We start from the raw sequence: 22,412 nt of genomic DNA, 5'->3' as shown, positions 1-22,412 counted from the left end.
GCTTACGTTTTGACAAACAGAATGTCTATGACTATGGACGAGACAGCAGGGGACCTTCCAGTGAGGGACGTGGGGCCGAGAGGAGGATCCATGCTAGTCATGCAAGGTGTTTATGGGTGTGCATGTGTGTTTCTCCAGACGTTGTTGCAAACGTTTTTTTACACTGAAGTGAATGAGAGTAAGTCTTTCAATCTGTTCCAAATTTCAGAACAAAACATTAGATCCTGGAGAAGAACACCACAAGTGCTGAAAATTAAAGGTATCAAAATCTGAATTAGTAAGAGAGATAAAATTAGGATATTGTAATTCTTTTAATTGTTCTTTTAATAATAGCCACACTGATATCCTCATCTCTCTCCCTCATTCATTCTCTCTCCTGCACCCTCCCTCCCTTTCCCCATCTCTCTTCTCTCTATCAGACAGGCAGCGTGTGTTCAAAGTCCCGCGGGAGCAGCTTGAGGAGCAGTATCTCCATCTCCAAGAGGAGAACATGCTCCTCAAACACCATACTCGTACACAAGAACTAAAACTGCGCAGGTAAACAGACTCAGCCACTCCAGCATTTTAGGTCAGAACACATGTCCACACACACACGCACACATCATGCCCACATTCACACACGCACACACACACAACCCTTCTCTCCATTCCGGTGTGCAAGGCTGTCCACTAGAGTCCTGAAGTTGAGGTACGGACAAACTGGCTCAGCAGGAGGACGCCGTACTGACACAGATGAAGCAATTGAGGAGCTGGAGGCTCGTGTAGTTACTTTGGAGAGCCAGAAGGAGGTGCTACAAGGCAAACTCAGTGCAGCCAGACAGCAGATCCTGAGCCTGTGTGGACGAGCCCCCCACAGACCACACACCGGTGAGAAGACTCACTACACAAAAGTTTCTGAAGTTATTTCTGAAGCTCGCCTCTCTGTTTCTCCAGTACTGGTTCTGCTGGAAACTGTTATAAACTCTGTTTTTGACAATCAATTAAAATATCTATGACTATGGAGACAGGAGGGGACCTTCCAGTGAGAGACATGGCAGATGAAGGACCTCTGTCCGAAAACGTCCTGTTTGTCTGGAAACTTGTGTACTTTACAACAATTTTTATGTCTGTCTGTCTGTCTGTCTGTCTATACACATACACACGTGTCGACAGTATTAAAGAAACCAACCTCTAGTGCAAACATAGAAATGCAAGGGAAATAATACAAGCTATCCAGTCCACTGTTTAGAGAATGTTAATGGCATAAGCACGTCTGATGATTCTTTAATCCATTTTGGCATTCACATTGTTCTGGTATGTGGGAGTGTAGATCAGGTGTCTACACTATTCCTCTCATGACGCATACCTTGACAAAAAGTGCCAAATGTGAACCTTTAGAGGGCTCTACTGCCTTCATTTAGTTCTCTAGATTGTGTTCAATCAGAGGTAACCTTGCAATACAAAAGAATATGAAAACCGAGGAGACTCAAACTGGTTTTTCCAGTGCTGACCCGGTGTCTTTTTTCATTTTCCAGGCCGGGGTCTGGACGGAGAGGGCGGGGCCAGACGTGTGGCTCGGACTGCACCTGCTTGCTGTACTCACAGCTCCCTAGAAAACACCAGAGAGACTGAGAAACTGTAAGTGTGTCTGGCCCATTTTACATTCATTCACAGACGGCTCGGCACAGACAGTATTTCAAATTATGTAACTGTACTATTTTAATGCTGAAGAGAGACTTAAACAGTGTAAGTTATCTACATATTTAATGTTATATCTTCTCACCTAATCACCCTCTCCTTGTGACACCTGGAGCGTTATGGAGCACAGAGGCATAAATGCTGAAAGGAGTGAGATTTAATAAAGGGCAATCCAGAAGGAATTATCCATGATAATACAAAGAGCAAACCCAAGCAGTCAAACAGTAACAAACTCACAGTCTTGGACAAGGACAGTAGTCTGTAGTACAAACAACAGTGAACAGTGCAGACTTGACCAAACAAGGGGTTTAAATACACCAAACACTAAAAATTATTGAATTAGCAGTATCGTTTAATTCTCCTTGTTCTCCAGCATTATTCCCCATGACAACCAGTTTTGTGATGGGCAGAGAGTGCAAACTAAAAAGGAAGCGATCACGCCAAGTCTCAGGGAAAAAGGTTTAAAGATAATGTGCGCAAACAGACCCGTGACATGAACCGAATTAAGGATATAATAACCATTAGTCAACTGGTACAAAGACAACACATATATATATGGAAAAATGGCCATCAGGTGGGGGCATGCTAAATGCACCAAAGGGACGAACACAACGCAACAACCGTGTACCGTGACACGTTGCAGAAGGTTCTGGAAAGACCCATCAGTTTTAAAGAAAAATATTTTATGGAGATATTAAATACATTAATATGAAGGAAATCATATTATTATTTTTTTGGTCCAGAAAATTTCTTTTCTACACTGCACTTTGCATGTTAAGTGAAGTAAAATGAACACCAATGTTTTAAGGGTTGAATATTTCATTTGACATCAACCTCATTTTCACCTTTGATCGAAGTGCAGGGGGAAGTGCGGCTTGTTGGGGGAGTCAGTCACGGTACGGCAGGCCCCCCCCGCCAGTTGCCCCCGTCCAGCGGTAGTTGTCCTGTTGTTGTTTGTTATGTTTGTCCCTCAAGTGGGCGGGGTCTATTAGCATGCCCCTACCTGATGGCCGTTTGTAGGCCGCTGAACCCCACAAAAGTGTGCGTGTGTGCAGGCTACCTCCCCGGGGAGAGGCTATCCACCTCCCGGACCTACCTCTCATCTCGGAGCTAACCCCTACCAATAGCAGGGGATCTCCCTGAGCCCCTGTGGAGACTGTCCCTCCCAGGGAAGCTCATCGCAAGGCGAACTCCTCCACCCTACCCAGGAGCACCAGAGACCATGGCCCTAGGCAACCCTAACCGGCTGGGGAGAACGCCCCTCACAGAGAGGTTCATAGCAGGGTGGACTCCTCCACCCCACCGAAGGTTCCAGGGGGGGACACTCCATCCCTGAGGTGACCGGCTACACCCCAGGTCCTTCCTCCTGGTCACCCCAAGCACGAGGAGGGACCTCTTTCTTCAGCAGGAGCTCTTCAGACTGGAGCCCTCTGGTCCCCACACATCTGGGGAGCCCTCCCCCTCAGGGGGGCTCTTTAATACCAGGGCTCCAGTCACACATAAGGGGGCTCCTACCTACTTTGGAGATACCACAAGGTCCAGGAGAGTCACAATCTGCCCCCAGGGGGCAACCTGCACACAACATTCACACACACACACACACACACACACACACACACACACACACACACACACACACACACACAAACAAAACACAAACACACACTTACCCTGACCTTCTTGGCATTCCCCGAACCTGGGTGGAGGAGTCTCCATCTTGGCAGGAGGGGACACCCCTGTACAGCTTACCCCAGGTCTCCCATCACAGGAACCCAGGGGCTATACAGTAAACCCCAAAAAGCTGGGGAGGGGCCCCTACCGGCTCCGGAGAACACCCTCATATCCCTGATCAGGGCTGGCACTAGACCCCACTAGCCCCCCACCCCCAAAACACGTATAAGGCAGAGGTGCATGCGGTGAATTACATTAAACAATTCAGGCACACTTTAGGACAAAATGAACATGAACAGACAAGACAAACAGGAGACACACATATAGTACTCACACACATACACACACTCGACGACGGACGAGCAAACATGCAAGGCGTACGCAGTCTCTTAACAAGGAGAGCACTACCAGGGTCGCAGGCTACAGTCACTGCCGTGCTACACACAGTGCGCAACACAAACTAACAATTACGCACGGCGGGACGAGCGACAACAGACCCAGCTCCCTCTCCATACACATATAATCAACAAAATAACAAGCAGACAAACACTTACCACGAGACATGACCACGAACGAAGGAGAAAGTAAAAGAGACTCGGCGGCTTCCGAAAGGTGGTTGGTCATTCTGTGACGGGCAGGGAGTGCGAACAAAAAGGAAGTAACCGTGCCAAGTCTCAGGGAAAAAGGAGGGTTTAATAATAACGTGTGCAAACCCAAGACCCATGAACTGATCCGAATTAAGGATATAATAACCAGCAGTCAACTGGTACAAAGACAAGATATATATAGATGGACAAACAGCCGTCAGGTGGGGGCAGGCCCAACTGAGGGGTGAACACAATGCAATAACAACAGGACAATTACCGCTGTGGATGGGGGCGATTGGCAGGGGGCCCGTCGTACCGTGACAAGTTGCAGAAAGTTCTGGAAAGACCCATCAGTTTTAAAGGCAAAACAATATATTTTATGGAGATATTATGAAGGGAATATGTTTTTGGTCCAGAAAATTAATTTTCTACACTGCAAAAATTTGCATATTAAGGGGAGTAAAATGAACACCAATGTTTTAAGGGTTGGTTATTTTATTTAACATCAACCTCATTTTCACCTTTGATCAAAGAGCAAAATACCCATTTACTCCCTCTCCTCCTCTCCTTTTTCCTCCTCTCATTTCCTCTACTCCCTCTTCTCTCCTCTCCTCTCCTCTCCTCTCTGTCAGCAGGTCTAGTGTTTTAGAAACTCAGCACATAAGGTTCACAGAGCTTGAACATGTCAATCAGTCCCTGAGAGAAACCCTTAAAGAGAAAGAGAAAGAACTAGAAGACACTATCAAAGAGCTGCACAGACTGCAAGCCGGCGGACACAGGTAGGGACATGGCTATCTACGTGTTTTTAATCTTTGCCATTGAAACAAAACAAATTAAGGTGTAATAATGCAGAATAATGATATATCAAGTAAGGCACAAATCGCAATTTTGCTAAAAGCAATGCAGATAAAAAAATTTTACTCTAGAGCAGTGAATTTTTGGCATAAGAAAAACTGCAAAAAAGAGCAGTTTTTTAAGACAAATGTATACAGACAAAACTAGTCTGAGTAATTTTCGTATGAATCCATACATATATAGAGTAACTACTCTCTTGTTTACAGACTCACAATAAAGGACAATGTAGATCTGATCAGACTGCAGAAACAGCTGTCTGAAAAGAGTGCTGCTCTTCTGGTCACTCAGGAGAAATTCACCATCCTTCAAGAGTTAAGTTAACAAATTTTAGTTTACCTATTAGCCTCCATGTAAGACTTTGTATCTATTAAATTCTCATTACAAGTAAAATTATATACTATGTTTTATTCATCATCTAAATGCTAGGGGAAAGATTAACTTCAAAATATGTAGTAACATGAGTTAGGAGTGAGTACGAGACCCCCCACTTGTGTTGCTCTATTTTTCGGTTGTTGTTTTTTTTTTCTTTTAGGCATATGAGACCCAGTTGGAAGAGGTGTGTTTCAATAAACGTTCTTCATGCACTTATGCAGATACAGCATTTGCACATTCAGTGTTGCTATGCAGAAGTAAACAATTATAGGCTTTAATTTGTGTCAGTAACTAATTCATTAACTAGTTACTAATTCATGACTAAGTCATTCATCCACTTTTTAGCACCACAGCTATGACACCATAATCTCTTTATGCACTTGAGACTGTAACTCCAATAGCACTGACTGTAACTTCAATAGCACAATTGCAAATTTGCTCAAATTAATCCTGTTTAAGTCAGCAGTTCTTAAGGCTTAAATGGCAAGATGTTACACTCTGCTCCACACATACACGACAACTAGTGGAACCAACAATTTTACGAACTCTTTTTTGTACTATAGGGTCAGAGGTCACTTCAGGAGAGACAGGAGGCTTTGCTGGAGAAGGTGGAGGAGCTGAGTGAGCACCTGAAACAGGAGAAGTACAGAGTGCTGACACTTGAGGGTCAGCTCAATACTGCCACACTCTCACTGCAAGGACTGGAGGAGGTACTGCAATTCCATTAGTTTTATATTAGAAAATGTTGGGGTCTCTTCACAAACACACTGTACACCACATTTTTTTCTTCCAACTGTATACTTGTCCTGTGATGTTTAGTAAAATAATGTAATAAAATGTATAAAATTCAGAATGGTAATTTCTCCATCTTAGTTTCAGGAAAGGGTCTCACATCTTGAAGGGGAGAGAAATCTCCTGAAGAAAAGCTATGATGCTCTTCTGGAGAGGTGGGTTACAGCATATTCTATATTTAGCCATTAACAGACATCTGCTGAGTTCTGTGAACAGCTGAGTAAACCAGTTTGACTTCAGGAGATGCAACCAGTCCATCCATGGTTTGCAGGATCAAGCGGCTTAATGGAGTTTCTTTCAGACTATGTAGTTTAGAGTTTAAAAACATGTAGTTGTCTGCAGTGGGTGCTTCTCTGGGCAGGTCAAATCACAACCAAGTTCTTGACTGATTTCCACCATAGCACTCTGTCTGCCCAGAGCCATCGGGAAGACCACGAACATGACGTGAGTGAGTCACTGAGAGAAAGGAGACCGAGAACTGTGATACAACGGCTGGAGGAACAGCTTCAGGAGGAGAAACAAGAGAGGGAGAAGTTGGAGCAGGAGAAAGAGAGGTTAAGACACATGTACGAAGAGGTTCAAGAGGAGAGAACACAGGAGAGGGGTATGACAATATTGCTTAGAATGTTAACTCATGGATACTCCTTGCTGTAAAACTGTAAATGAATAACTGTTTTCTCATATAGCCATGACCACCGCTCTCAAAGAAACACATGAAAAGGAAGTGCTACATCACAGACAGGAAGTGGCATCTCTGGAAGAGAAACTAGATAGGGTGACAAAAGTAAGTAATTTATTTGAATTGAGGGGATTTACAATTTAGAGCTATAATGGTGTCAACATTTACATTGCATTTACATTACACAGGAATTTGATTTGAGTGCAGAAGACCTCAGTGAAACTCTGATGCAGATTAAGGTTAGTTGATTATGCTGGATAAGTAAAGACAACCTGCAGGTACAGAAAATGTTAAATTTTCTGTTCTAACTCAATCTCTCTCTTACTTTCAGGCTTTCAGACTGCGTCATGAGAGTTGTGAGGAGCTGTGGTTTCTGGGGGCTGATGTGAAAGTCGAGGACCCACATCGTGAACTGGTTTCTCTACAGGCCACTCATGCAGAAACAGTACTTGAGTTGAATAAAACTCGAGACTTGCTGCAAATACAATATCGTCTCAATGGTGATCTGCAGGTAAACCCCCAAACAACTACAGTGACCAGACATTATCTACTACACTGAGAGTAGTAATAAAATAGATCATTCCACTTTTACCAGGCTGAGATGAAAACAGTAATGGAGAGAACCGAAAAGGAAAGAGCACAGAACAGGAAGTGGGCCACTGAAAAAGACACACTGTTAAAAAGTAGAGCTCTTCAAATAAAAAACTTACAAGGTAACTATGGTAAACATTTCCAGAGACATTCAATTTGTGTTTCTCATTCCAGTTCATGCTGACTGCCAGATAATCCAAATTCTGTTTCTAACTTAGTTCCCAACACATTTGAATTAAGCAATCATAAACTCACCTGGTACAGTTGTACAGGTAGCTGCCATAGACAAAAACCTGAGAGTCTGTGAGGACTGGATAGACATGTATATTAATATTCTGTGTTTGCATTCTGGGGTGTGTTTGTTTCATTTGTTGTCTCAGCTCAGCTAAAAGACATTGCCTACAGGCCAGGAGGTAATAAGTGGACCATACCACAGCAGTGCACATGGGCAGGTCTGGATAAGGAGTTAGTGCAGCAGATGGAGGAGGAGAACATCTACAGCAGTCTACGGGAAGGAGAATCCCTGCTTGAGCTCCACCTGAAAGGAGTGACCTTCACCCCTAGTGGACTGAGGCTCATGGCTCAGACAGATACTGGGGATTACCACGAGGTTGTGACATTTTGCACCTACGCATTCCTTGACTTTGAAGTGCACTCAACACCAATGGTTTCAGGGACACGGCCAAATTATGGCTTTACGTCGAGCTATGTCCTCACTGGCCATGACCTCACCAAGCTTGGGCAACAAGGAGCTTCTGTACATGCTGAACTGCATCAGGCTCTAGGAGGGGTGCGGTTTAAAACTTGGGGCAGAGCAAGGATTTCCTTGATGGGGGCGCTACAGCGAAGAAGAGAACGTGTGAAGGGCACAGCCAACATCACAGGTTAGAGAAACAATGGGGCAGTGGCAGTGACCCTTCCAGAACATCAGAGAATTGCTTCCTTGGAGCAGGGGGAGTTTAGTATGTTTATTCTAAGCTCTTTAAGTTTCTTTCTGCTGGGAGACCAGTCATAGTATTACTCTGCACTCAAAACTGAGTTGGTCTTCTCTTTACTGCTCAGGGTCTGAGGGACAGATCATAGGGGCCCTGGACTTCTGGGTCTGTCTTTGCCCTCAGGTGGAGTCAACAGGAGGAGACAAAGACAGAATGACTGAAAGATGCCCTGTTCAAAGACCTGTGGACTGTAGTAGCATACAGTCAAAGGTAAAGACTCACTTACAGCAACGTAACATATGCTATGTGTCTAGAAGTTATAACTGTTATGGGAATCCTAATATTGCGATCAAATTGAAAAATGCAATGATTCAGTTCATTCATGTGTTTATGGCAAGCAATATTAATGGAAGCCAAAAGATTCTGAAAATCACGCTTTGTTAAAAAAAAATTTCAAGAACTTGTTGAATATATTGGTGTTTTATCTGACTAAATAAATCAAATTAATTTCAACCAATTCTTGTATTTTTCATAACTTTTTCAGGAGTTATATGACTTTGGTGGAGGGATACCAAATGAACTGGTGGTAGTACTGGAACGCTGCGTGGGCCTTAGCACGCGCTGGCCGGGACTTCTGCCTGATGCTTATTTAACTTATCGCCTGTATGACCTACCTCCTCATTCCACTGCTGTAGTACCATGCTGTACAGACCCAGTTTTTGCAGATTCCACCACTTACCCATTAGCAGCTACAGCAGATCTGATGGAATACCTGAAGGTGGGCAGCCTATGGGTGTATGTGTTTGATGAGAGTGAAGGCCAGACTCCTCCTACTTACCTGGCCAAAACACCAATTCCACTCCGAGCTCTGGCAGCTGGCAGACCAATCAAAGGTAAGACGAAGCACGGCAACAATTACTGACAACTTACTGACAACAAAAATACAATTATACACTCACCAGACACTTCAGCAGAAACTCCTATCAGTGACTGATTAAAACTGACAGAGTTGGTGCTTGTGAGCTTGATGTCAGTGCTTGCTCTATGCATACTCTTCATAGAATGAAATAAATACACCATCAGGGATCTACCATTAAACCTACAGTATAATTGAATTAAACAGGCATCTTTAACAGAACCTGTTAAGGACCATCTAGTTGTTAACAGGTCAGGACCTATTAAGGTTCCATCTAGGTTTTAAACTCTGTCTATCACGTTTGCGCACCATAATCCATTGACCGGGCTCCAAGAGGAGCCACTGTGTTTGAGATGTCACATTGACCTTGCGACAGGTAACACAATTATAAATAATTGTTTTTGCTCCCTAAATGTATTGGTCCACCAACAGTGTGAAAGTGATTGACCATATAATCCACCCCTATGTCACCTAGAGAGTGGCCATGGACAGGAGTACAAACCTTTTGCACCAGAGTGGAGTGATGTACAAGTTTTCCTAGCATGGAGAACTGGACTATGACTCATAGATAGAGGAAAACTAGGCATCAGTCAGAGATTAAATCAGCGGAAAGCTTGAAGGACTTTAACTTGCCCTTTTCGCCACTGCATCAATAAGCCTGCTGTCCAACCTCACTGGAATCACCAGTATGGGTGTGTGGTTTGATTATCACAATGACCGATTCACTGGGTAGCTTAACTGCTTCTAAAGCACATGTACCAATTTGGCATCCTTAACTGGGGCTGTCAAGACACCTCAGTGATGCTACAATCATCCATAATCATGTGAACCCCAAACGTATACTCAGAGTATATGTAAATGGTGAATTTGACCCACAGTGAGTTTGCAGGCTTTAGTTAAATAACCTATTCAGCACAGAGCACAGAGATGGGGCAAGAGGCATAAAGGCCTAGAGCCAGCCAAGACACTATGGCTGATTTCAGCTCTTCAATAGCAGCCTGTAGTGACATTTGGGCCAGGTAACCAGGGTTACCTTTAAGAAGATCATGTAGTAGTGTGAAATAGCAATACAGGAACTAATCCAGTGTCTACAATATTTGCAGAGTCCTAAAAAAGCTCTCAATTTGTGAATTGCTCACGGAGGGCCTAATGATAAAGATTTGTGCAGAAACCATTAGTAAGTGTCAAGGACAGAAGAGTAGCTGTGAGTAGTAGGTTTGCCATCAAAAACGGTCGAGCAATCAGTAATCAATGAGGTCAATTTCTCAGTATGCTGATTGGCTAATCATTAGCAAATCATGAGCTGCCAAGTGCCTTTGGCCTTGTGAACCAAAGTGGGATTGGTTGAGCTGCTCCAAGAAGAATGGCTTTTTTTCAAACAGGTCTATAAAAGGCTTAATTCACTATAATTCTACAATTCAGTGTAATTCACTGAGTGAATACTCATTATGTGGAAGGAGGCAACCTGTCAGTTCCATGTCCATGTACCTTGTCCAGAAGACCACAGTCATCTCTATCTGCAGACCAGATTGTGTGATCAGCAAAATCAGGAAAAACAAGCTCCACACACAGGAATTGGCATTGATTTACAGCAATCAATTCAGCAACAAAAAACTCATTCCAAAGATGTTATCAACCTTCCCCACTATAAACTGCCATGAAGAGATTTTAGGTCCTAGGCAGACATCAAATGGATCAACTTGAGTGAGAAAAACTCCAGCATTACACATACCCTCAACAAGTACACCTTTGTATGGTAACAACAGCCTGTAGCCTAAATACTGTATATATAAATTAACATAATATAAACATAATATACAGTGGGGAGAACAAGTATTTGATACGCTGCCGATTTTGCTGGTTTTCACACTTGCAATGCATGTAGAAATGCACATTAATGATTTAAGTCATTCAGTGTGATCTTCTGGATTTTGTTTTTAGATTCCATCACTCACACTTGAAAAGCACCTATGATAAAAATTACAGATTTCTACATGCATTGCAAGTGTGAAAACCAGCAAAATCAGCAGTGTATCAAATACTTGTTCTCACTGTAAAACAGAATTAAACCAGGAAATTTATGCTGGACTTGGATTGCATGCCATGATTATATCACGGTTAAGAGTTCCACCACCAAAAATTGTAAAGGTTTTAAAACATAGCAAGATTAGACAAGATATGTGGTGAAATATGTGGTGATATTTTATGTGTATGATATTGTCAGGTCTGTCTCCAGTGTTGTACCATCTACCACCACCGGGGGGAGCTCATGAGCCAGCTCTGGTCAGCGCAATCAGCAGTGATGACCCCAGATGCAGAGTCTCACTGCTGAGTTGTTTGTAGTCCTATGCTGTGTTCTTGCAGCCAGCTGGTTTTTCCCCCTCTCGGTATCGCGTTACGTTTTGGTGTCTTGTCATCTTGCTCTTGTTTTTCTGTTCAAACGTTTTTGCTTCTGCACCACTCTCTGGTCCTCAAGTTTTCCTTCATTCTATCTAGTTACCTGGTTCTTTTTGGAAAGGGTTTTTGTTTGGAGTTTTTCTCGCTCTGGCGAGCCAGCTATGACCCCTGGTGTTCTGAGTTAGTTTTTTTGTTTTTTTACATTGAGACATCCACATTCTTTCAGTTATTTCTCTGCTTTTTCCTGTACCATGTACAGTGTTTTCTTTTGCCCCTTTTCCCCACATCGTTTTGACAGACGCTTCAGTTGTCCATAATTTTGTGGTTAGGCGCTTGGATTCGCCCGTTTAATTTAAAACTTTTTAAAAGTCGTGGTGTCTTAACACTGCTGTATTACATGGCGTTACAGATATACTCTTAACTATAGGATTTATCTTCCCATTAACAATTACAAAGGAACATGGTGCTTTTCAGTATATAACATATTAATTAGTAATGTAAATTTGTCTTATCAGGTGATTATGTCCTAAGGGACCCTGCCGGGGGTCCTAGAGGCATGGTGAGAGTTCATATCTGTTGGAAGTATCCTTTCCAGTCCCATGGCTACAACCAGACTCCTTCCAGACCAAGAGAAACGGAGAGAGCTAGGGGGAATGGACAAGAGTCAAACAAGAGGCCTGACAACACAGATGAGTCACAGAGTCAGACCGCTAAGCCCAGGGTTTGTATGTTTGGGTGTCTGTCTGCGTTTCTTGACTGGTCTGACTAGACAATTATTGACAACCAGCACTTTGTTCCACAGGCTTCCACAGCACTTTGTGAAGCATGATTTCATGTTATGATGTCATAACTGAGCCTTCTTCCATAATGTATTTTGTTGACCTTGTGATAGAAAATAGAAGCAACACTTTCCTTCATTCTTTAATGCATATTGGTTTGATTTCAGTTGAAGCTTTACAAAGATGACAAACATTAATAAATATTTGCATGTCAAAATGTACATAATCATGGCTTCATCTGCATCACCTTCTCTTAGCTAAAGTGTCTAAAGCCACAGCCCTCTCCTCCACCAATCAAAATGTATAGACCTGAAAGATCACCAAAACGTCAGGGTTCCACAGTCACGTTGACCCAACTGAGCGCGCCACGACAAGGTTTGGCTAAGCAGATGCAGTTTCCAACTTGTTGGCAAAAGAATTAGATGAGATTATTCCGTCTGGGACTAGCCATGTTCACCACATCTGGCTATAATTGTGTTTCAGGTCTTCAATTGCCAGTCTCAAAAAGCAGACAGCAAAGGAGTACCAGAAACCATTTAAGAGTACAAGTAAGAGGAAGATGCAGGAATGGACTGAGTATTATACCATAAATGAAGTCTGAATCCTAGTTAGTTTCTGCTGGTTCTAAGACCCGCCAGTGAATTAAAATATCCCACAATTTCCCATTTAAAGGAAGCAAAGCCTGTGGAACGTGAAGAGGAACAAGAGACAGAAGAAAAGTTTCAATTTAAGAGTGAGTCATGCTAAATGTGTTTATACATAGATTAATTCACTAACTGAATGTTTAACAATGAGGTGAAGAATAGCGTAATCCTGTTGGGTCTTTACATGTGCAGCTGGAAGGGACCGTGACTTATCTGAGTCTGAGGAATCAGCAGCTTCAAGTGGGAGTGATATTATAACCCCACAGCCACTGAAACCTGCTAACAAGGTATGGAATAGCCTTTGAGAGGGATTTGTCATAAATGTAAATTCATGTATTGTATAAAATGTAATGTATAAAATCAGATAATTGTAAATCACACACATTATTTTGTAAGATCCATAGTTTTCTAGTATTCCCCAAATGTACCAATAAGAAAATGGCAAAATAGCACATTTGTTCTATTAAAGTTCTTATGAATCGCAATCTGTAATTTTTAGTTTATTAGATAAGTGAAAATACCAAATAACAGTGTTTGATTGTACTATAGTTATTGTGAAATACACTTCTCAATCTAAAGTAAATAATTAAATGACAATTGTGGGGTTGCTAACCATTTGTCTCGTGTCTTTCAGGAGGACAGACTGAGAGTGGAGATTTTATCGCTTTTGTTTGACCCATCTTCCAGTGTGGCGTTAGATCAGTCCGTGCAGCAAGTCTATGTGGAGTACCGACTTTTCGGTGTTCCCATGGAAACGACCGAGACCCCCATGTCTCTAAGGAAACCAACCAAGGGGGAGGAAATACATTATAACTTTACTAGAGGTAAATACACTATTATTGACACATGATTATTTTCTTCAGGGAACACATGTTGAATTTCTGGATTATTTCTTGTTACCTGTTTCTCTGTCATGGACTTTACCCATCATCCACACCACTGGCTGCTTTGCTCTGCATATCTTTTAGAGGGACATAACTGATGCTGTCAGTGCACATATAACTCACCACTGCTACCATTAAGCTATGACTGCTATAAGATATGGCCCTGTGAATGAGCCTCTACACAGATAAAAACGTGGGCCATAAACGAAAGCAATTCTGAAAAATGTCAACCACGCTTCACTACTGACAGCTCTTCTGCTGAAGAACCACAACAGGACCCAAAGCTGAACATTATCAAAGCACTGCATACCGGTACAAATGTGTACTTGACAGCTGATATTTATGTTCAAGTCCCAGCTATGACATTCTGGGTCACATGGCTCCTGAAAATGCTGTCGACTGTTCACAGAAGGTTGACGTTGACGGGTCCCTCTCCCATCTCTCACCATGGAACATGAAAGTAGTCCATTAGTTTGACTATGCACATGGCTATGTAATTTACAAATATGTACTGGTAGGCTTCATTCATATTCAACAACCCACACATATCCCTTCTGTACTCCTTTCTGTAAAGGGAAACAAGGAAAACTAACCACATTAAAGATGCTATTTCACAAATTTTACAAAGAACATACATATGGTTACATCTTTCTCTGTCCTGGCACCAAACCCGTCTGAACTCCACCTGTGTCCTGGGGGAAAATGCCGATCCATTTTACAGTAATGTCAATCTGGTATCACATTTATTCCTTTCTTCATCGATGAGGCACAAACAAAAGGCTGGCGTTGGATTAACGGCTTTCCAGCAGTTTCATTGCCTTACTTCCTTCAGGACGCAGGACTGTAACCTGTAACCAGGACGCAGGACTGTAACCTGTAACCAGGACGCAGGACTGTAACCTGTAACCAGCTCAAGATGGTTGTGACTCTGAAAGGGAAAACAGCTGGAGCCCTGGTGGAGGCTAGATTAGCTTTCACAGGCCCACTCAGGAGAGACATGCAGGTTAAGGGGAGAAACGCAGCCAACGGTGATCCATAGTTCAAGCAGTCTGTGCCTATGGCTAAGCATCATCTGATGGTTACTTCATTGTCTGTGCCTGTATTTCAGTCATACGTGTGGACACCATGGAGGCGGCTCCACTGAGACACTACCTCTACACGATGTTGGAAGGCACTGACCCCAATCGGGGCAGGTAGGCAGAAACTTGTTCTACACTGGGTTTGATGTACAAAAGAATCACAAAAGGTTGTAGAGAGGTGACTTGGGTGTAGTAGTAGGCAGTAACAAATTATCCAGAAATTTTTGCTTCCTTGCAAATCATTCAGGTTGAAATTCACTGTGGTCAGTGAGCCACTGAATGAGGAGGATGAATGTGAAGACGTTGGCCATGCCTACCTGGAGTTACAAGAACTTCTTCTTACGGGAAATGATATAATCGAACGTCAAATTGACAGTAAGTTAGCAATGACTTTTTAAAGATAAATAAGTTATAACATGATGCAATAATTAACCTCACGAGTCTCTTAACTAGGAACACAATACCAATACTGAGTAGGACCTCCATTTCCACATCAGATTTGTATTTTGTTATGCTTTTTTTTGTTGTATTTTCTGTTTTATCTTAACATGATTGCATTATATCATTTGTCTAATGCCTGTTAATGCGGTGAGTCTACACTATTCTACCACATCCTGACAGCAACCTATTGAATCATGAATGGTACCAATGGGTAGTGACTAATGGACTCTGCTCTTGGGTCCATCTGGACATGGCTTGTCATGGCACATTTGTCGTCTTCATCATTTACACCCACAGAACTGCCATTCAGTGGATATGTCTGTTGTTTTGTGGGCCATTCCATATAAACTTTAAAATAGATATCTGGCAGTTTCTCAAACTCTCAAACCAGCCAATCAGGCACCAACATCCACAAAGTCACTCAGATTATATTCCCTACCACTCTGATGTTTATTTCAGACATTAACTGAAGTCTTGAGCCATATCTGCTGTCTGCATTAGTTTTTGCCTTGTTCTGCTGCTGCGTGATTGGCTGATTGAGCAGGTGTACAGATGATCATAATAAAGTAACCAGTGAGTGCAGATGCTCAGGTTCTCAGCACACAAGACATTGCCTTATCCATTATGAACTCTTCCTCTCTCCCCGTTAGTTATAAGTATGGCTGATGAGCAGGATGTGGTTGGCAAGCTGAGAGTTTCTCTAGAGGCTGCTGAGGCTTTAACAGAAATTTACTGGCATCACAAGAAAGAGGAGAAGAGGAGGACCGTGTCAGAGGACACAGAGGAAGAGGATGAGGAGAGACATGGGGAGATGCAGATCAATGAAGAGATGCAAATAGGTGATTTTAATGATAACTAATGTTGATGTTGGTGAAACATTTTTTTTTACACAGAAAGTGTTAAGAAAATATGACCCTGTTTTACATTGTATATCTTTTTATGCTTATCCTGACATTTGAAAGGTACATTGCCAGCTCTGGAATTCAAATAAACTCATGCCCAGACAAAAATTTGACAAGCCTTCATTGTCACGCTTTTCAACTGATTCTTGACATCTGGTTTAATCTTGAATGCAGGTTTGTCTTACTTCACAAACTACTCCTTGAGCATCTTGTACTACCTCTGTGGAATTATTTTTATGAACATTTTAATCAATGTTACATACGTTTTCCATTCTGTCTCTGTTTTTTGGAAAATCTAAAAAACATTTGTGTATAGTAGTAAGACACATTTAAGGTTTGTGTCAACTTTGCATGTTTGTGTGGGATGATGGGGGTTTAAATACAGTATTGGGTGTCTCACAAGGTATATAAACATATAATTCAATGGATGGGGGCATAGCCTATATTTAAACAGAGATTACTGGCAAGGGCAGGCTCCTACATGGTTTGTTCATCACTAATCTCAATGCAACTATATTCTCTAAATCAATGAATGGAACAAAATAGATTGGTGACATTGTACTAGATACTGCCAAGATGTCGGTTAATGAGAGTTAAGAGTGTTAATGCCAAAGATCATCAAGATGTACTTTAGGATTAAACATTTAAACCATTGGTAGCTCCAGTAATGTTAAACAATGGTTAATTTCACCACAGTGGCTTGAATCATTGGTGTTACACTGCAAATGACAGTCTCATCCTATTTTATCCTACTTCCACTACAGTCATGGTGTCTTGCCATGACCTGGAGTTGGTGACTGAGGTCAATCTGCTCCCCTGCTGCCCAAGTATAATGATACTGTAGGTCTGTTGTAGAGATTGTGTGACTCCAGGATGGTAAAACTTAGAGACCCAGTACTAGATATCTGTGTTTGTTCTGCTCTATCAAGTCATGAAGACTAATAATAGAACACTAAATAAATTAATATACTGCTTCAAATGTTAGAAGAAATTGTAACTGTTAGCTATTAACTGTTTCCAGCAAGGCACACATTTAGGAATTGCTGTGTTACAACCTCAATACACTGAAAACCATTTAATGACCATAACGCAGAACCAGAAACTAAACAGTGTCATTTTTGGTGTTATCAAGAAGTTAAGTTATGCAGTAATGCATTTTTTAGTAACACATTAGGGTTTTCTTATCCACTATATATAGTTTTTTTTTTGTATTCAACCAATGAGCACAAATAACTTTTTGTATAACTATATAACAATGTTTCTATATTAGCCTACAATAAGTAGTAATAGACAACCTGACATTTGTTATAATCCAGGCAAAAACTGAAGTTTATAGTTGTACCCTAACTAATTTTTCTTTAATCAAAAATAAGATTTTTATTTTAGTTTTAGAATGGATTCCATTCTAAAACAGTCAGTTTGTAACATGGACTATGTCTAGTTTTGAACTAAATACAAATACTGACTCATCATTCAACATTTGCATTATTCAGTCAAATGTCAGGACCCATAAGGTTTATATAAATGTGGACTGAAGGTATTTATGCACCAGTCTCCTACATTATTAAACAGGGAACTGAGCTAAAGCTAATTTGCAAATACTACTTTTCCACTAGTTCCCTTTCCAAACTATCTATTCCAATCGCTCTGCACTGTTTGTTTCTATTTGTCTTAATGATAAGGGTTTTACTCATTCCATTTATTTATTTGTGCCATATTTTGCTTTAGTACCTTGGTAACAGATCTTGTAGAATTGCAAAGAAAATGTTTCAAAATAAAGCATATCACCATATACTGTCAATTGGGTTTCACTTTACTTAGTCCATTTTTTACATCTGTGACCAAGACCCATTTGAAATTAGCAGATACATGACGTTTTCAAAATGCAACAACTTTTGGTCTTTCAAGAAACACAAAACGGCAGACAACACATTTTATAGAATCCTGACCTGTTCATGTCATACTGACTCAGGACCAGTTTGGAGCTCTACATTGCCACAGGAGTTCCTGAGATATCTGAGAACAGAATGATGATCGATCTTGTTCTTATTCTACCCACACACATGTATTTAAACTGCGAGTGTGGAAACGCGTACTTAACCTTCTGTTTGCCTTTAAGTAATGTCTCAATCTCAGGATTACATAGGTGTACTGCCCAAGACGCAAGACCAGAGAAATCTTAAAAGCCAAAAGTTCATGTCTTTTTAGCAAGGAAAGCAGACAGCAGATGACCTAGCAACTGGAGTGACTGAATGATTGTGGAGGAAGTTGGGGAGCCGTTCACAGGGTGTGTCTGTCGAACAGATATTCTCCCATGTGGCCGTTGGGTTCGCTGGAGCTGAGGCGCGTCAAGCTGCTGATGTGGTCCCCAAGTTTCTTAATGATCTCGTGGCTGTCCGGCAGGAAGTGGGTCTCCAGAAAGTCACACAGCTAGGGAAGTGATCACATTAAGAGTCGTCAAAACCCACCTATCTTGGACCCACATGCTAGCACCATAGAAAATAAGGAAAAGGCAGATGTCTGCCTTGGCATTAAGAAAGTGTTTAAAACAGTGTTTAGCATGTGTGTAAGAATTTGGAACCTGCAGATGTAAAGCATCAAGTAACACCTTAACCTACTTTGCAACTGAACTAGTCACCAAAAATCTCAAAATTGACAAATTGAAACATGAACAAAGACTCACATGGGGATCCATGTGTGTGCCTGCTACACGGTGAACATCAAGCAGAGAATTGTTGAGAGATTTCTGGTATTCTAATGAAAAAGATAACGCATCGAGACCACTTTTCCAGTCCTCACGGCTTGGTTTCTGTCAGAAAAAAAGAGACATTGATTCAATATTCTAATCACTCTACAGAATGCAAATTACATGACATCAGACTAGAACCTGGGATGATGTGATGACTGTCTGCTTGGGCATCTGATTACCAACACAACCTGAGAGGTACATAATGAACTGCGTATTTGAACTGTAGTCATCCATATTACAGCAGGTCAGTGACATTTTTTGGGGGGAGGGGGGGGGGGGATGGGGTGAGAGGTAATCTATTTTAGCAATATTGATAATCATATCGATATTCTTAGTCTCAATATGCTGTACTTCTCAATCACATGTAGATTAGAATTGTATTATAAAAAATACAAGCCATGCTAATAGGGCCGCATGGGGAAAGAAATGGGGGATTTTAGATTCGTTGCACATGTAATTGAAGTCTCTGAAACGGCCTCCCTAGTAGCAGACGGGTGGGCACACGGACGTACTGAAACGTTCTGCAGAAGGACTCTTCCACCCCTGGAGTTCTGATACTCCAGCAGTCTCTCAGCTTGTTCACTCTCCTTCTCTGAGCGCTCCAGGAAGAAGTGGGAGAAGTTGGGCAAAGCCACACTGTCCTTGTCAAAATACATGCCCTGAAAGAGAAAGAGAAGGAAGACCAGTGCCACATTACACACCTATAAAGAAGAGTGGGCTCCAGAACTCATCAGGGCTGCTGCCTTTAGCTAAGTAGGAGATAGTAAATAACAATGATGGTGTCAGTGCTAAGAGACATGAGGACGGGACCGTTGGACACACCAGAGCAAGGTGAGTGTAGGATGCCGTTAGCTTGATGTTGATCAGTTTATTGATGGCTGCTTCACTCTCAGAGTGGAGATTGTGTTTGACCGCTGACTGCATGTCTACAAAGAGAAAAAACAAATGCTTCCTTTATATTTATAGCATTTGGCAGATTGCCTTATGCAAAGCCACTACCGAAAACATCCTCATGCTAGCATAAATAGGTCAGTGCCAAAAATACACACATGATAAACATGCAAAAAATCAACAACAATCAAAACTGCATATATTACATGTATGTGTATATTACATGTATGTGTTTTGTGCAAACCATGATGAACCATGATGATAATCCAGGTTAGAATGTCATTTTAAGTTATTTTAACAAGGCCACTAACGTTAGTGAAAATAACTCAATTCGCCCTTATAACTACTTACCGAATGGGGGATCAATGATCAATTCGCCTCAGTGTATTTTTATTGCTGTACTCGACTGACTAATTGCGAGTTTTACGAGTCACAGTATCATGTATAATCAGTCATCGCATGAAAAACGGATCAAGGTCAGTAGTGACATTGAAAGACTACATTGTAATGTTTGCAGAGCAACGACAACGTGCGAAACAAAATCACCCGAGATTAACAATCGACGTTGAAATGATCCTGTTGAAAACTTGCTGCCAAGTATCATAGCAAGCTAAAATTACATTTAAATGTGAGAGTCTGGCAAAATATTTCACACAATTTTCAGGCAGGAAATAGTACACAAAGTGTTGGCATATTATTATGGTATAGCTACAGATGCTGGTTAGGTCATTTGTAACATACTTCGCTCCTGCGTAGCGAACTCGATACTCCAACTGTCCAGTCGCACGTGTTTGTTGTTTAACTGAATATGTTCTTCGTTTGGCTCCGTATATTATGGGCTGAATATTGGAAAGTGTACTTCTGCCACCTGCCGGCCAAACAAACAAACAACAACAACAAAAAATCATGTATCACAACAAGCAAAGCCGTGCCAGAGACCGTCACTGGTTCTAACCTGCAACAGGAAAAGCAGAAAAATTGAAGTCACTTAAGTACTTTCTGTCGAAATTAAGGATTTAATTTAATGAGCGATTTCTTTATTGAATTATGAAGCACACTGGTTTGAAGCACCGGCTTTCTTCTCAACTTCTTTCATTTATTTATTTGGCAATTTACCATGTTTAGAAAGTGATGTACAAAACACTATGCACATTTTTAAGTACAATATACAGACAACAACCTGGTAAACGATAGCTCATCCTCCACTTTGTATCGTCAAAGCTGGTTCTAAGTTCTCTTTTAGATGTTTATTCCCTCTAATTCAATTTAATTCAATTGAAAGGTCCTCTAAACCTCTAAAGGTCCAGCCCTGTCTCATTAGAGTTCTGTTTTCTTTCTGTTGGTCAATGTGTTCACTGCTCAGGTGTGCACATATGCTGCAGTTATGACAACAACCTCCAGCTGATTGGTTATTATAGGGGTGACAATGCAACGAGGCAGGGGTCACATTAGCATAGCTAACAGTAATGTTAATGTTAAAAAGTCTTGTGACGCAACTGAAACTTTATAGGCTTCTCCTTACCCCCAGTTCATGAAGTCCAACTCTTATTTTGCATATATCAGTTCAGTAAATTGGTAAATCATCCTTACTGATTTAGTAATTATTGTCCTATTACATACAATAATAAAGCCATAACCACAAGTCTATCGGAAATATGAAGGAAAGGTGTTGACATTTGCTTTGAACATTAGTTCATTAGGATTACATAAGTCTACATACAATGTTTGCTTTGGGAGAAAACACTCCCTAATTTTGCTATTTTGTCTCACAAAGCTACATATATAATTGTTTTATAAAACATCTGATCACATGATCATGAGGATATTGTTTGTGGTTACATACTGTATGTAATCTGTAAACTGAGGCAGCTTAGCTCAAAGATATCAGAGCTTATCTCAGGACATATTCAGGAGCACATTTACATATTTTAATACATTTCAAATAAATATATTTTAGAAAGTAAAATCATATGTAAGTGTTTAATTCATAAAAACTAATTAAACTCATGGTTACTCAACTGTGAGATCAACAGTGAAAAGACTGATCATGCTTTAGAATGATAGATTAAAAACAGAAATATAAAAGTCAAATGTAAACATGGATCCCTTAGCTCTTTAAATCTGTGTATGAACTGTTCTAACAGTTAGCAGATACATATATGTAAAATATCATCTTTAATTGGCAAAAGTAGCTGACAGAAACAGATCCATCTGCAGTACTTGTTAGTAGTCATTTTGACTTTTTAACAGTTAGCTGTGTAAACGTGGCGTAGCCAATACATTGTGTCAGTTTACTTTGCTTTGCAAATTCAGTTACAGCTTTGCATTTAACTTTGAATTTGTTTCTTTCTTTTGCTGCACTCTTGTTTCCTGTTGGACTAATCATTTTGTGGTTAAAAAAAAAAGAAAAGAAAAAAAAACAGGGCAAAACGTCATGCATAATTCATACTTACTTTTATCCATGATTAGTGAAATCTGGTCAGCTGGAGGGAAGAACTTCAAAAAACAATTGTCTGAAAGCACATGAAAAGTGAAATAAATCAGTGAAAACAGAAAAAGGAATGAAAGAAA

General features: G+C 41.1%; 2 protein-coding genes across 3 annotated transcripts; one reads left to right on the top strand and one right to left on the bottom strand.

Annotated features, from left to right (window-relative positions):
• Positions 1 to 21: 21 nt before the first annotated feature.
• On the top strand, positions 22 to 17,905 carry rpgrip1 (RPGR interacting protein 1). Its single transcript, XM_077012976.1, is given in 27 exon segments — positions 22 to 106; positions 209 to 259; positions 420 to 537; positions 662 to 867; positions 1,515 to 1,617; positions 4,568 to 4,714; positions 4,997 to 5,120; positions 5,323 to 5,346; positions 5,726 to 5,872; positions 6,036 to 6,109; positions 6,356 to 6,558; positions 6,641 to 6,738; positions 6,822 to 6,872; positions 6,965 to 7,144; positions 7,229 to 7,346; positions 7,605 to 8,108; positions 8,287 to 8,429; positions 8,704 to 9,052; positions 11,988 to 12,193; positions 12,509 to 12,626; positions 12,735 to 12,799; positions 12,924 to 12,984; positions 13,088 to 13,182; positions 13,530 to 13,719; positions 14,888 to 14,972; positions 15,106 to 15,233; positions 15,950 to 17,905. Coding segments are annotated over 27 exon segments (3,882 nt in total). The 3' UTR covers positions 16,159 to 17,905.
• Positions 17,906 to 17,993: 88 nt separating this feature from the next.
• On the bottom strand, positions 17,994 to 22,313 carry LOC143519495 (ferritin, heavy subunit). 2 transcript variants are annotated; one of them, XM_077012974.1, is made up of 6 exons: positions 22,295 to 22,313; positions 20,583 to 20,709; positions 19,773 to 19,876; positions 19,463 to 19,609; positions 18,885 to 19,010; positions 17,994 to 18,631 (listed from the first exon to the last, which is right to left on the bottom strand). In XM_077012974.1, exons 3-6 carry the CDS (start codon positions 19,872 to 19,874, stop codon positions 18,482 to 18,484), a joined length of 525 nt encoding a protein of 174 aa, XP_076869089.1. In that variant the 5' UTR covers positions 19,875 to 19,876; positions 20,583 to 20,709; positions 22,295 to 22,313; the 3' UTR covers positions 17,994 to 18,481. The 2 variants fall into 2 exon arrangements, with proteins under 2 accessions (XP_076869089.1, XP_076869090.1); XM_077012975.1 differs by lacking the exons at positions 20,583 to 20,709; positions 22,295 to 22,313 and adding an exon at positions 20,193 to 20,574.
• Between the last annotated feature and the right edge of the window lie 99 nt (positions 22,314 to 22,412).

The sequence above is a fragment of the Brachyhypopomus gauderio genome, chromosome 7 (assembly GCF_052324685.1).
Source record: "Brachyhypopomus gauderio isolate BG-103 chromosome 7, BGAUD_0.2, whole genome shotgun sequence".
NCBI classification, from domain to species: domain Eukaryota; kingdom Metazoa; phylum Chordata; class Actinopteri; order Gymnotiformes; family Hypopomidae; genus Brachyhypopomus; species Brachyhypopomus gauderio.
The sequence above is the reverse complement of the archived record's forward strand: the minus strand, read 5'-3'. Positions and strand labels throughout refer to the sequence as shown.